The sequence below is a fragment of the Globicephala melas genome, chromosome 8, assembly GCF_963455315.2.
Source record: "Globicephala melas chromosome 8, mGloMel1.2, whole genome shotgun sequence".
Taxonomy (NCBI): domain Eukaryota; kingdom Metazoa; phylum Chordata; class Mammalia; order Artiodactyla; family Delphinidae; genus Globicephala; species Globicephala melas.
The window spans coordinates 93135354-93150780 of NC_083321.1; the positions used below are offsets into that span (position 1 = coordinate 93135354).

At 51.7% G+C, this 15427-nt stretch overlaps 1 protein-coding gene across 2 annotated transcripts in view; it reads right to left on the reverse strand.

Moving 5' to 3' along the window:
- The window catches only part of DSCAML1 (DS cell adhesion molecule like 1), a 341768-nt gene that overhangs the window by 93366 nt on the left and 232975 nt on the right, over positions 1–15427 (reverse strand). For both annotated transcript variants that reach the window (XM_030837857.2, XM_060304108.1), the window contains 2 exons: positions 8187–8333; positions 2155–2433 (listed from right to left, as the gene is read on the reverse strand). In XM_030837857.2, the coding sequence (XP_030693717.2) occupies positions 2155–2433; positions 8187–8333 (426 nt within the window). The remainder of the gene's footprint in view (positions 1–2154; positions 2434–8186; positions 8334–15427) is intronic.

Here is a 15427-nt window from a genome sequence, read left to right on the forward strand (position 1 = left end):
GCAGGTGGCATCCTGCTTGTCCCAGTCACGAGCCAGGGCTCTCAGGGCCCTGCCAGCCAGCCAGCCGCCCTCTCCTCACTGCCCCTGCACGGGCTAGGATGCGTGGGAGGCTTGGGGGCAGAATGATGTGGAGTATGGGAAGCATTGCTTTCCTCTCCATGAACTTGGCAGAGAGGAGCTATCACAAGGATGGAAGACAGAGAAAAGCCAAGTCACTTCCCTTTGAACCTGGTTGTCCAGCCAAGCCCAGTGTGGCAGAGGGTGGGGAGCTGTCTCAGAGGAGAATGAGGTGTACCCTTCCACTCGGGGGCAGGGGCAGGCGGTACGTGCACACAGCCGTAGGCAGTTACTTACTATGAGCGTGCTCTAGGATGACAGTGTGTTACGTGGAGGAATGTGTGTATCTGTGAGTGTATATGGGCACCATATATGTGTGCACGTGTGTATGGGGAGGTGGGCATGTGAACTTTCAACACATCTGCCTGTGTGTGTGTGTGTGTGTGTGTGTGTGTGTGTGTGTGTAAGTACCTGCCTGCCTGTCTGTCCTGAGGCAGGAGCTCTGAACACCAAATTACTCAGAGTTAAGTTTGCTACTTTTCCAAGGATTTGGGGGTACGTGGCCCTCCTGACCTGTTCCCTGAGACAGTGTGTGTGTATGAATGTGAGTTTGAGTGTGTGTATGTGTGTGTATAGCAGGAGGGGTTGAAGGTAATTCTAGACCAGACAATTTTGGACAGTGCTTAGGTCAAGAGGGTACTAATCCTGGTCCTTCTACCTGCCTCCTCTGCGGTCCAGGGTTTGTCTATATAAGAGGACCGCCTCTTCCCCCCAAGCCTTCAGCGTCGTAACCTAAGCATTTGTATTATGAACTGTTGCTCCCAGAGCATTTCTTGGGGCTGTTCCTGCTCTTCCAGCTTCACAGTGGATTCGCAGAGGGGGGGTCTCTTCCCCACACTGCAGATAAATGTGCTCCAACTGCCAAGACCCCCTTGACTGTGGGGAGGACACTGGGCCCATATCTGGGCTGAGGGCGACAGGACAGCAGAAGGCCAGGAGGGGGTGGGCTCTGTGTGGTTCTCTGGTCCACCTGAGGGTCCGCAGACCTGCAGCTCTGTGCTCATGAGATAGGTGGTGAGCTGGGCGGAGAGCATCTTTGGTCAATCTCAACGGCAGAGCGCCCCTTTCTGCAGGGTGGGGATGGGATCCCCTCTGGATGGCCTCTTTCTGCCGCCCAGGCCGAATCCCTCACAATGCCCTCGGGTGCAAAGTTCAAGGACTCAGGCTACTGCTGCCCCACAGGGGTGAGATCCCACAATCCTGGGTCTCCAAATCTCTAAATGTCAGCCCCGCTGCTGCCAACACCTTCCCTGCAGCCCCGAGAGCAGGGAACTCGAGGGAGGGATGGCGGGCCGGGGGGCAAAGGATGCCCCTGGGTCTCATAAGTCCCCCTCCAGGGTTCTCTCCCTAGCTTCAGCCCCTCTGCCTCGACCTCTCTGCCCTTCCGGCAGCTCAGCAGCAGCAGGGGTCTGCGAAGACCTCCTGCTCTCCACACGTGCTCCCTGGACCCTGGGGCTCTGGGATGGGGAGCAACAGGAAGGACCAGAGTTAATGCCCAACTGGCAGGTCCTGGAAAGGCTGCCTTGGGTGTTTGCCTCCAGCGTCTGCGCTGATCAATCTGTACTTCTATTAATTATCACTAAATATTCTGAATGTCGCCTCTGGTGGGTTCATATGTCCTCTGATGGATTCACGTCAGCATTGTTTCCTTTAGTATAGACTCTGCCTCCTCCCAAGAAGCTGAGAAGCCCTGTGGGCTTATCACATCACCGTCACTGTCGCTTTTGACCCTCGTGACCTCTGGGAGGTCGGAGGGCCAGGGTTATTATCCCCTTTGACAGAAAAGGGCACAGAGGTGATGCCCAGGGTTATATGATTTTCCCCAAGTCAGTTACGATCTGGTGATATCAGAACCAAAAGGCAGGTCTTCTGATTTCAAACCCAGTGCTTTCCCCAGGACACCAACCTGCCTTCCCCAACCAGGGGATCATCCCCTGGGGCCGGCCAGAGGCAGGGGCGGCTGCCCCCACGCCCCTCCCCACCACACACGGTGCTCTCAAAGGTTACTGAAGCTGGAAGAGGGGCTTCCCCGCTCACCGATGACTGTGAGGGTGCCTGTGGCCTCTGCCGAGCCGAAGGTGTTGGTGACCTCACAAATGTAGGTGCCGCTGTCCTCGGTCCGCAGGTCACTGATGGTCAGCCCCGTGATGTGCTTGGTCCAGCGGCTATCAGCTGGAAGGGGTCGGCCATCCTTGAGCCAGCGGATGGCAGGGATGGGGTAGCCGGAGGCGGTGCAGGGCAGCTCCATGTTGAGGCCGGCCCACACTTCCTGGGAGTGGAAGCCGTCCAGGATGGTGGGGATCGACTCGGCCGGGTCTGGAAGGCAGAGAACACGAGAGGTCCTGGCCAGCCCTGGGTGGGAGCAGGAAGGCAGGCCCCACCGGTGCCCGGAGTGAATGACACCCAGTGTGGGAGGCTCACTGTGTCTCCTTGTGCCCCAGACTCTGGCCCAAATGCTCCTACTCGGGCCAGACGGAGGCCCTGAGAAGCACGGCTCGGAGCAGGGGCTGGGGGAGGAGAGGATATGGTGGGCAGACTGGGCTAGAATGACAGACAGACAGACAGACAGAGGGAAAAAGGGAAACAGCAAGAGACACAGGGAGGGAGGGACTTTCATACAAACAGTCCCTGTGACATGAGGATCCTGACATCTTGGGTTTGTAATTCTGGTCAGTCTCAGTCTGGGCCCGTCAAGGATGGGCCTCCCTGTCCCCTCCTGTCTCTTCCCACCTGCAATCTGGCCGGGCTCAGAGGGGGCAGTGCCTTTCCACCAGGGCCCAGAAGGGTTCGGAAGTTAAGCCTTCCACAAAGCACACTGGCTACCCCAACGATGCTTCTGTGTTTTGCATCCCCAACCTAGAGAAAGCAGCGGCTGTGGGCCTGGGCCCTACATTGCCTGAGGCCTAGGCCCTCACTGGTGGGATTCTGTGTGTGATGCCCGTGTTATGTGAGCGGCGTGCTGGCTGCTACCTCAGTCTAGTTCTCACCCTAAAAGGCCTCTCTGGGTTTTCTGCCCACCGGGGACCTTCCCCTGATGTAAAACTCCCATAGGCTCCCTCTACCTACATATTACAATCCACACTTCTTATCCTGAATTAGGCCTTCTGGGATCTGTGATCTCACGCCAACCAGGTCCCTGGCTTGGCCTGCCTCCCGCCCCCCGACCCCTTTCTGATCTCACCAGTTCCCCACTCAGGGCATGCTGTCCGCCAGCCCACTCTGCTTGGCCAACTCCTACTAATCTTTCAAAACCAGCTTCAACGTCACCTCCTCTGGACGCCTCCCTCAGGCCACTTTCACTGGATTCCCATAGTTTTCCTTTGCTTTCATTTTATTTTCAAGCAGCCTTTTCTTTTAAAGAAAAAGAATGAAAAGTGCAAATATGCACATGACAAAACTTCAGAAAGTAGAGGAGAGCACACAGTGCAAAGGGAGTCCCCCTCACCCCTGCACCCAGCCACCCCGCTTCCCTCCCAGGGGCGACCACTGTCGCCACGCCCCCCCAGGCCCTTGCCAACAGCACTTAGCACCAGGCCATGTATCTGGCTCCCCTGGAAGGCCGAGAGCTCCTCGAGGCAGCGCTGATCCCCTACGGCATCTCCACGTGCCTGGCACAGAGCAGGGCTACTGAACCATAAACGTCTGAGGGAGGGTGAACGGGGGCACGTGGGCATGGGGCGGGCCGGTGGTCTGCCTTTTCCACATGGCAGAACTTTACAGGCTCATGGAATAGTAGAGCTGGCTTAGGGACTCGGAAGGCACACACAGATGAGGGCCTGGAGACCAGAGAGGTGCAGTGACCTGCTCAGATCACACTGCAGAGCCAAGATCCGAAACCAGGTCTCTGCCACCCTTGTTCAGTAAATGGGGTCTAACCCCGGATTCTGCTCCAGAGTGAACCGTGAGAGCGCTGATGCCCCTCTCGGCCCCTTCTTGACTAAATGGGAAACTTCCTCTGTCCTCAGCTCACCCGCGCCACCCCCCCCCCCGCCCCCTTTGGAGACAGGCTGAGCTAGGAATGCTCCTCCCTGGGGAAAGAACTTTCCAGAAGATTCTCTGCTCCTTCCCTATTGTCCATGGCTTCTCACAGGGAGCCTGAGACTGGGAATCAGGAGACCCAGGCACCAGTCAGCCTGGGTCACTGATAAGCCGTGTGACCTTGGGTGAGTCTTATGATCTCCCAGAGACTGAGTTTCCTCGTCTGCACGTGGAGGTGATACCACTGCTTCCAGATCTCCTAAGGCTGTTGTGGGCAACAGAGCAAAATGTGTGTCAAAGAGCTCGAGTGACACTAACCCACCACGCAGACATGCCCGGCGATTACTATTCTGCCCCCGCCCGCCCTCCCTCCCTGCCAGCTTCTGCGGCCTCTTCCCCATCCTGTGGGAATGGTTGGGCTAAACAAACCCGGTGCCAGGGAAGAATTACTCAATGTGACACTTAATTGATGCAAAATACACAAATTCCGTGGCGCACCGCAGAATTTACAAGCGGAGGGGCCCATGGGGCGGTGGAGGAAGGGGCTGGGGGTGGGGATGGAATTAATCGCCGAGTCTCAGGCGTGAAATTAAATTCTGAGGGAAAGAAACCTCTTTCATTACTCTGGAGCAGAAGTAAAATGCTGTGGCGTGTATGGTGGCAGCCTGGGGGGATCGGGGGCTGCCAGGGCCAGTGCAGGGCTGGGAGACAGATGGCCTGGTCCTGAGAAATCTCTGGGGATACGCTGGGGCTGGGCTGGCGGGGGGTAGGGGGTCAGTGTGCCCCGGGGTCGGGGTCGGGGGCTGCTGGGACCTCTCCCAGCTGGCTGAACAGTTCTGCCCTGGAATATGACTTCTGCACCTGGCTCGGCACCCCGTGAGCGGGGGAACCCTGGTCCAGTCTCTCAGCCTCTCTGGTCCCTGGTGCCCTCCTTTATAAATGCAAATGATGGTGCCTCTTCCACAGAGCTAACGCCCATGACAGCACTTGGTAAACTCCAAAAAGCACCTCGATGTGACGAAGAGTTATTAGGTTGTATTTTTAGGGGGCTCAGTCTTTCCTCACGACTGCCTCCTCTTCAGAAAATTAACAGAAAAATGAAAAGTCCTTCCCCGCCCCCGCCCCCGCCCCCTGAGATGTAGTAGGAATAATAATCCAGAGACAATAGAACAACAATAACAAGGACCACAACAAACAGCAGCTACTCTCTGCTGAGCCCTTCCTGTGTGTTCGGCCCCAGGCTAAGCTTTCTACGCGCGGTACCCTATTTAATTCTCACAACGACCCCAAGGAGAACATGTCACTCCCATTTTACAGATGGGGAAGCTGAGGTTTGGAGACATTATTGATTTGATGCCAGGTTGTACAGCTAGTGAGTGCTGAAGCTAAGACTGAAACCTTGGTCTGATTCCTGAGTCCTTTTTCCAATACGTCTCACTCTCTCCTTCCCCCGTCCCTCCCTATTACTTAATCAAACACCTGGTGAGAACTGAGAAAACCGCAGGTGTGGTTGCTGCCCTCATCCAGTGACCATCGATAAGGCACTGCGGAGGGGATCATTCTGCCCCTTCCTCTTGCCTTTGTACCTGGTGAGGAGGAGGGGCAGCCATCCCTTGGGGTGTGCCGGGCTCAGACACCCTCAGCCACCAGGTGCCCTGGCAGGGCCCAGCTCTGCCAGGACATGCAGCTGCATCTCCCATCCCTGATTCCAGGGGCTGGCCCGGAGCTTCTGGCCAGGGAGGGATGACACCCTTCCCGACCACCAGCCCCAGGAGCTCACAGGGTTCTGGCCACTAAGGAGTGAAACATCTCAGTTGCAAGCTGCCTTGGGACTGACCCCTGCCCTCAACTCTGGGAATGGATCTGAAATGTGAGGCTCTGGGCGGAGGCCTGAGCCCTCCTGACACGAATCTCCTTCTGCACTGCCTCACTTGGGTATCAGTTGCATTTTTGCCGAGACAAGCTGCTTGTAGATGGCCTTGTCACATCACATCACATCAGGGCCCGCGTCACTCCTGGGGCCCCTTCCCCTCCGCTCCTAACGTCTTCCACCCTGTCGCAGTCATCTTGTCTATCCTTGTCTCTCTGTTAGGTTTCTGTTTTTCTCTGCCCTATGTTTTTCTCTCTCTGTGCCCATGCCTCTCCCCTTTTGTCGTCTGGCTGCCTCCCTGTCTTTGCTTCTCCGTTTCTCTATTTGGGCTTCATCTCCTAGTCTCTGGTAGCATCTCCCATTCTCCGCATCCCCACCCGCCATCCCCAGCTGGTGGGCAATGAGAGCAGAAGGAGAAGGGTTGGCATATCCTCCAGTTTAAAGGGTGCCTTTTTTGAGGGACAAGAGTGGAAGTAAGATTAGTAGGATGAAGGGGCTAAATATTCGTGCAGGGGAAAGGAGCAGGCCTGCAGGAGGGAGTATTTCTGTGCCTTTCCCACAGCGTATGAAAGACATGCAAATGAGATGCAAAACACTACACAAACAAGTCCGTATAATCTGGAAGGTAACCACTGACACGTTTGGGAATTGGGCTGCAGATGGCAAGGTCTAGCCACAAAGATGGGGCCACACAGCACAGCCCCATCTCCTCCCCACGTGACAGTGCGGTTTCCCTTGGCACTGATTAATTCCACAAATATTTACCTAGCACCTACTATGTGCCAGGCACAGGGCCAGGCTCTGGAGACACAAGGGGGAATCAGAGAGCCCGATCCTCGCTCTCCTGGCTTCCGCTTTTCCGCTCTTGCCCCCAAATGCACCAGGCAAATAAGAGGGAGTCCTGGATAGAGTCACCTGCTGGTCAGGGTAGTCCTCGCCAAACCACAGAATGTCAGAGGTAGACAGAATCTGAGCTGTCACCTAATCTAGCTCCTTTTTCAGAGATCCAGAGACATTGCATGATTTGGTGGGGGCTAGTCCCCAAACCCAGGTGTTCTATCAGTTCATCTCCCTTCCAAAAGCCACTCTGATCCCACCTCCACAAGAGCAGAGATTTTCAAGTTGCAGGTCACAAACTGTTAGGAAGTTATGAAATCCATTTGGTGAGTTGCGTCCAGCATTTAGATAAATTGAAGTGGGATAGAATAGAATAGAAAATATCAGAGTGCATCGCGACGCACGTGGTAGGAAATACCAGCGTGCGTTGCATAGGTCATGATGTCTGTGGATCACTGTCCGCAGTTTGAAAAGTGCTATTCCGGAAAGCCTTCCTTGAAGAGCGCCAAGTGCCCTTCTTTCTTCTGTGACTGGGGCATGTGTGTGGTGTTTGATTAGCGCCTTCCATGAGGGTGTGCAGCTGGAGGATGCTGGGGTCGGGGGCTCAGTGTGAATTCTGGCTGTGCCCCCCACTGGTTAAACAGTTGGGGTGAGTTGCTTGGCTTCCCTAAGTTCTGGTTTTCTCACCTGTAGAAATAAGGAGAGCAGTGCACACCTCACCAGGCTAGTACACTGCCTAAGATACAGCACATAAGTGAAATTTCTGGCACACAGAGGGATTCAGTAAATATTAGCTTTCATCCTTCCATAAGGAGCTATAATCACTCCAGAATAAAAATCCTTATTTAATTTAGAGATTTATTTTTTTTAACCTTTTGTTTGCCTACTTTCAAATGTTGTGAGGTGGGCTATAACAAAAGACATACATGTATTCAAAAATAGATAGAATAGAATCCTAAAAAATTCTTAGGGACACAAGGAAATACAAAATCTCCCTAATCCAATCCAATCCCATCGAATCATTACTATGTTTGCATAGCAGATTGTATCTATGAACTTCCTGGCAGCAAAGGCAAAAAAGGAACGACAGGATAGGTCCCATATCCCTCATTATTTGATAAATGGTAAAATAACAATTCTTCAGGAGAGTTAAGCTTCCTCAGGTATAGACTCCTGAAAAGAATTTAACTGTAGGGTCCTTATGTGAAGGATACCCAAAACCAAACTGGACAAGGTCTCCCCCAGTGGTTTCTGCACCTATGTTCTTTAATCTCATTCTCTGAATCCCCTGAACACACAGCAGACTCCCTGATCAGTGGTGCCGACATGCCCACCCAGTCCCGGGGGTGGGCTGGTGCCCTTCCTCCCCAGCCTTCTCGCCTACCTGTCACGGAGAGGCGGGCCCCGTTGCTCTGCCGGGTCTCCCCGCTATACTTGTGCTTGGTGATGCAGCGGTAGGTGGAGAGGGCGTCCTCCTTCTGCACGTCAGAGATGTACAGCCCGCCGTGGTAAGTAATAAAAAACCTGTTTTCTGGAGACATAATCAGGACACAGTCGATTACTCCTCTGGCTGGGCACACTACCAGAAGCAACTTGGGCCTGCAGGTGGCCTTCTCCTAGGCCAGGACTGCTGCCCAGGGGAGGGGAGGTGATGGGGAAAACAAGGGGGTGAAGCTGATGTAGTGCTGAAGGCAGGAGAGCACCTCTAACCAATGAGGATTTTCCATGTGCAAATCAATAGAAATTACAATGATTATTCCTTTAAATGTAGATACTTCAGCTTTTTACAGGAAGATGTTGGGCTTTGGAGTCAGACTAAGATCTGGGTTCCAATCTGACTCTTCTACTTATTAGCTGTGTGACCTTGGGAAAGTTACTTAACCTCTCTGAGCCTTATCTGTGCAACAGGGTGCAAATAATCCTTCATAGAGTATTATTATTATTAGAGTATTATTATTATTAAAAAATAATAAAGTGTCTGGCACACAGTGTGTGCTCTCTTAGTGAATATCAGTCCTCATCTTTCCCATCTCTTTGCAAGAGTTTGCAAAGCTTTAATGTTCATTGCTTGCTTGTTCTTACAATTGTTTGAGGTGTCATCTCCATTTTAAAATCACACAGCCAGTAAGTGGATCAGAACTCAGGCCTTCCGGCTCCCAGCTCTCCCTTTGCACTGAGCCTAAACACAAGCCTAAATCCCTTTCTCTCAGTTTTCATCATTTATTCACCCAAGAAACAATTATTGAGGATAAGCTATACTAGGAGCGGGGGCGTGGAGACACAGATTTACGACACTAATTCATCATACAGTTTTTGATACCATTTTGTTCAAGGCAAAGGTGCCAGCACTGCGCCCTCCACGGTCTCACTGCCGTGACAGCGCGAAGCAGAAAGGACAGAGTAGTTTCACCCATTTAGCTGATTACGAGACAAGACTACACTCCGAGGTAGAATGGATTTTCTTGTCCAAGGTCCTAAGGCAAACCCTGAACTTGAGCTAGTCAGGGCTGATTTTAAAAGGGGGAGAATGTGGACTTGAGGGTTGGGGAGGGGCTTGCATCTGGCTTTGGGACTCTCTAAGCTCATGGTTTCCCACCCAAGACCCAGCTAGACTGAGATCGAGAAGCTAACCTAGGGTCCCTCTGCCTGCTCTCTAGGGGCACAGCTGCTTCCCCAGGAAGGCATAGCAGACCTCAGGCTGCCATTTTCACCAGAGGGGGCATCAGAATCAGGACAGTGAATAATGACTTACAAGAAAGCTGCAGGGGAGAGGGTAATGCTGACCTCATACTAAGGACCTGCTAACATTGGACTGTCAGGCTTTCATAAGGAAACATTTTGGGTAGCCCCATGTCCTTCAAATCCTATTATTTTGAGGTCTGCTTCCTCCCACCTGGGTGCTGAGTGAGCCCTCTCAACCACTGACAAGAGCCCTGATACTGGCTCATTCTCCTATTAGGAATATTCTGTGGTGTCTCACCCCTCCAAGCACAAGCCCAAGATCTCAGCACCAGCAAACAGGGACCTCACCAAAGGATACTTTCCAACAATGAAAGCTGTAGAACTGCAGGGTTGAAAAGCTGAATGTGCTTGACCACATCTTTAACAAAGCTTCTCTGGCCTTCATTTGAATACCTCCAGGGCCGGGGAACTCACTACCTTATTTAGTGGCCCATTCCAAAATTGATAGCTCTGACTTTGAGAAAGCTCTCCCTTGCTCACCACTGAGCTCCATGGGTCCTGGTTTCTACTTGTTGGACCCTTACAGAACCAGCCTCAACCTGTGTTACTGACACACTCCCTCGCAAACTGGAAGGCAACTATCATGCCCTTTGACTTTTCATCAGGCTAAGCAGTCTTTGGATTTTATTTTTTAATCGTTATTTAGTATGGTTTTAAATAACTTCATCAATCTGACTGATCTCTTGCTTAATAAACTTTGGTTTATCTACAAATTTCTGAATTTTCCCTCCCTCCCTCCCACTCTCCACCCTCCCCTCCTTGTCTCTCTCCCTCTCTCCCATCTCCTTTCCATGTATCTTTGTACAGGACTAGACCTGCTATGTGGCAGGCACTTTGCCAAGTGGTGGGGATCCAACTGTCAGCTTATCTGACCAGGGTGGAATAGAGCAGGGCTACCAACTTCCAGCCTAAGCGGCATTAACTTTTTAGGGGAGATTGAGTGGGGGTGGGGAGGCAGACCCATTATACTACTGCTTCATACTCTGCCCGCAACTAAAGGCTCTGGTCGTGTGTTTGCAAGCTGCGGCTACGCCACTTTTCTTCTCTCCATCCTTGGACACCTGGCCATGTGGGCCCAGGTCCAGGACTTCACACGGATCCCTGCTGAGTGGCATCCTGTTGGGATCTCCCTAGTTGAGCACTTGGCCAGCTGGCAGCCTGCCTGGAGCTTGTGGACCCCTGCCCCGCCCCCTCCAACACGCAGACCACACCTTGTAGACTCCGGCTCAGTGCTGTGGGTAAAAGATGAAAAGGGAGCAGGAGGGAGCCAGGCCCTGCTGCCAGCAGTCAGAAGACCCACGGGGAGCACAGAGAAAGCCTGGCTCCCCCACCAGACTCTGCATGTGCCGTTTTGTCTCCATGCTGTGACATCCCAAAGTCAAATGCGGAAGCTCTCCCGTAATTTATTATGTAACCGGGACTGGGATGCAGAACTACTGGAGGGTGTTGCTGCCAATCAGAAGTATCAGGATTGGAGGTGGTGGTGGCAGTGGGATAAGGAAAAACAGGAAAGACCCTAAAATCAACCCTAGCAACCCACAGGTGCTCCAGCCTGGACAGCTAGGACCCTGTTGTCGCCAGAACGACACTGACAACGGTGCACTTGGCCCTAAGGAATTTTAAGCTGGGGAGGGGTGCTGCCATGCTGGTGGTGGGGAGCTGGGGTTTCTATAGCAACAAGCAGCTGCTGCATCTGATGTTTCACATCCTTCATTGTCCTCATTTTCCCCCTCCCTTCCCCCCTTCTTGTTCATATTTAATTGCAGTAACATTTCCAGATACAGTGTATCGCTCCTGAAACAAAGGCAGGCCGCAGCCAGGGGGATGCAGAGCGAGCAAGACAGGAAGGAGAAATCAGGGGTATTATGTTAATCCCCACTGGGGGGGACTTGTGCGACATCAGTTCTGCATGTTTGATGAGAATCAGATGATGGGCCCTGCTGGGGAAGGAAGGAGAAGGGGGCCTGTGGAGTGAGAGGCATACGGTGTGGAGAGCGGCGGAGGCACAGATAGCTGGTGGGGGGTTCAGAAGGGCCAGGGCTCCAAACACGGCTGGCCTCCAAGGCTGGCTCCAGCGGGGCGCCCTGGCAGTCTGGCAGCCCATCCTCCGCAGCCCAAATGGGACCAGCTGTCCTTGGACTGGGTAGAGGAGCCATTATCCCACATCTTGTTTCCTCCTCCTTGGGGCAGGCTGCGTCCACCTGGAGTGGACAGCCAGGACCACCACGTCCAGCCCCCAGCCCGAGGCCGTTTGGACATGTGCGTCTGGGAGCATTTTTGGTTGACACCATAACTTGGGGGTACCAATGGCATTCAGTGGTCAGGTTAGAGCAACAACTATTCTACCCCAAATGCCAACAGTGTGCCCATGGAGGATCACTTGGTTTTAGGCTCTAGGACCAGGATATGGAACTGTGTCTAAATGTAGACTCTGCCACTGGCGCTGCCTGACTGGTGCATCTCAAAGTCTGCAGTGTCATCTGAAACACGCCTGCGACCTGAGAAGTGCTGCGCATGGCTAATGAATCCTTTTCTGGTTTTTATTATTCCTCGAATACTCCAGCCTGCTTCACTACCCTTTTTCCTGGTGATCTGGAGCACAGCTCTCCTTTTTTTTAAAGCTAAATATTTATTGAGCATCCATTACATGTTAGGCCAAGGGCTTTAGGAACATTATCTCATTTAATCCCCACACCCCTTTGAAATGGTTATTATTGTTGTTACTAACCAAAGCAGAGAGGTTAAATAACCCACTCACAGTCACACAACTGATAAGTGGTAGAGCCTGGACCATTAGTCTACTTCCTATGCTCTTCCAAAGCTCTGTGCTAGGCTGACTCTCCTAGAACAAGAGCACTTTTATAGGGACACACGTTCAGCTGGCCTCTGCTTGATTGCTTCTGTTGATGGGGTCCTCACTTCCTCACGAAGGAGCAGTCATCCATTCAATTCAGTTTGGCTCCATTTATCAAGTCTTTGTGGAGCATCCTTAGGTACTGAACTGGGCTCCATGGAGAAGTCTTGAACTTGGTATCCGCCCTCTGGGATTCCACAGTTAGAAGAGAATGTTCTTCCACCAGGAAAGCTTTGGCCTTCAGTGTTGAGGGCTGGTGAAGGGTGGGGAGGGGGCTCGATGGAAGCCATTAGTGAGAAGAGGAAGATGAAGAGGGGCCGAGCCACCCAGCACTGGGGGACAAGCCCAGGACTGGGACTTAGGAGGCTGAGTTGGAGCCCTAGCTCTGCCACTAATGATGGGGTATATACTGGGTTAAATAGTGTCCCCCAAAGTTAATGTCCTCCCAGACCTTGTGAATACAAATAGAATCAGGTTAAAAAGAGGTCACACTGGATTAAGGTAGATCCTAAATCCAATCTGACTGGTGTCCTTATAAGAAGAGGGAAATTTGGACACAGGTGCACACGCACAGGGAGGAGCCCGTGCGAAGATGGAGGCGGAGATTGGAGTAATGTATCTACAAGCAAAGAAAAGTCAAGGATTGCCAGCGACCCCAGAAGCCAGGCAAGAGGCAAGGCGGGATCCTCCCCTAGAGCCTGCAGAGGGAGCAGGGCCCTGCCCACACCTTGACTTTGGACTTCTGGCCTCCAGAACTATGACACAGTAAATCTCTGTTGCTTTAAGCCACCAGTTTGCGGTAATTTGTTAAGGCAGCCTTGGGAAACGGATACAGGGTGACCCTAGGGAAGTCCAGTCCTCTCTCAGGCCCTCAGTTTTCCCACCCATACAAAGAGGGAAGGGGTAGAGGAGGTATGTGTTTTTAACTGTGTTTGTACATTAGAATCACCTAAGAAGTTTTTAAAATTAAACTCAGAATCTCTGGGTGTGTGCCCTGGAAATTGGTATTTTTTTAAATTTATTTATTTTTGGCTGCGTTGGGTCTTCGTTGCTGTGCATGGGCTTTCTATAGTTGTGGCGAGTGGGGGCTACTCTTTTGTTGTGGTGCGCGGGCTTCTCATGGCGGTGGCTTCTCTTGTTGCAGAGCACCGGCTCTAGGCGCACGCGCTCAGTAGTTGTGGCTCGCGGGCTTTGTTGCTCCACTGCATGTGGGATCTTCCCAGACTAGGGATCGAACCCATGTCCCCTGCATTGGCAGGCGGATTCTTAACCATGGCACCATCAGGGAAGTCCTTGGTATTTTACAAAAGCTTTTTGGGTGATGTAATGTGAAGCCAGGGTGGAGAACAACTGGATTAGAAAAACTAAGTCCCCTTCACTCTGGAAATGGATGTCTCTGTGATCACACCAGACTTCTCTGAGTTCCATTTCTCCTTCAGGAAAACGGAGATAATAACTAGGACTTAGGTCACAGAGTTGTTGGGAGAATTAGATGAAAGATGAGTTACTGCATGGGAAGGTCTCCAGCACGTGGGTGGCACTGGTTAAATGTCATCACAAGTGGCTCCATCTCAGGGAGATGGTGGGCTGCACACCGCTGGGGGGCTCTCCACCCCTCCCTGTGGCCAGGCTTCCTGCAAAGTCTCCCCCTTCCTCTCAGTAGCTTGAAAGTAAAGGAGGCCCTCCTTGGCAATTCAGTGGCCTTGCACACACATGCTAAGTGAGCCGAGAACATCTTTTCTGTCTTTTTCTAAGAGGTCAGAGAGTTGGGCCTCGGAGACTCCCCAGAGCTGCAGGAGTCCTGGAGAGGTAATGGACAGAAACCTTGGGGCTCCTGGTGGCCCCAGAGGGCTGGGAGAGAAAATCTGTCTTCTGCAAAGGTGGGGCCCTCTCCCTTCCCTCAGGGAGGTGTGAGGGTGAGTTGGTGGGGAGAGGGTCCCGGGCAGAGGAGAGGGGAGGAAGGGTTTGCTGGAAGGTGTGACTTGGATAGATCCCCCTTCAACCTGTAGAGCAAAGGAAGGGAATTACTGAGGGAAGCAGGGACAGCAGCTTCCTAACTGGCCCTGCCCCTCCTCTGTCTTTTCCTAGGAGGCAGCCAGAGAGATGCTTCAAAACCTAAGTCAGACCATGTGGCTCCTTTGCTCAAAACCCCTCAATGTTTTCCCATTTCACTCAGTGTGAAAACAGTGTCTATCACAAAAATAGGCCCTTGATAAATATTTCTAGAATGAATGAATGAGTAAATGAATTCCCCAACTCTAAGTTTGTTTTATCCCCATGTGCAACTCAGAAAAGCCAGATCCCAGCTCTAAATTTACCTCTTCCAGGAAGCCTTCTCAGATTAGCCCACTCCCATTTCTGAGGGTTTGTACATCTGGCAAACCTCTTGCCACTGCTAATCACTGTTTCTACTATATTCAATTAGACTTTTAAAAATAACTACTTTTGAACATTCAGAAGTCAAGATTAAATAGTATGGCAGTTCCTCAAAAAATTAAAAATAGAATTACCATATGACCCAGCAAATCCACTTCTGGGCATATACCCAAAATAATTGAAAGCAGGTTGTCGAAAAGATGTCTGTTCACCCATGGTCATAGCTGCATTATTCACAATAGCCAAGAGATGGAAGCAACCCAAGTGTCTATTGATGGATGAATAGATAAAGAAAACGTGGTATATAGATACAATGGAATATTATTCAGCCTTAAAAAGGAAAAGAATTCTGTCACATGCTGTAACATGGATGAACCTTGAGGACATTATACTAAGTGAAATAAGCCAGACACAAAAGGACAAACACTGTGTGATTGACTCCACTTATAAGAGGTACTTAGAACTGTGAAATTCTTAGAAACAAAAAGTAGAATGGTGGTTGCCAAGGGCTAGAGGGACGGCAGAATGGGGAGTTGTTAATGTGTCTAGAGGTTCAGTTTTGCAAGATGACAATGAACTTAAACATTACTGAACTTAAACTGAAACGTTACTGGACTTAACACTTAAAATGGTTAAGATTGTAAATTTTACAT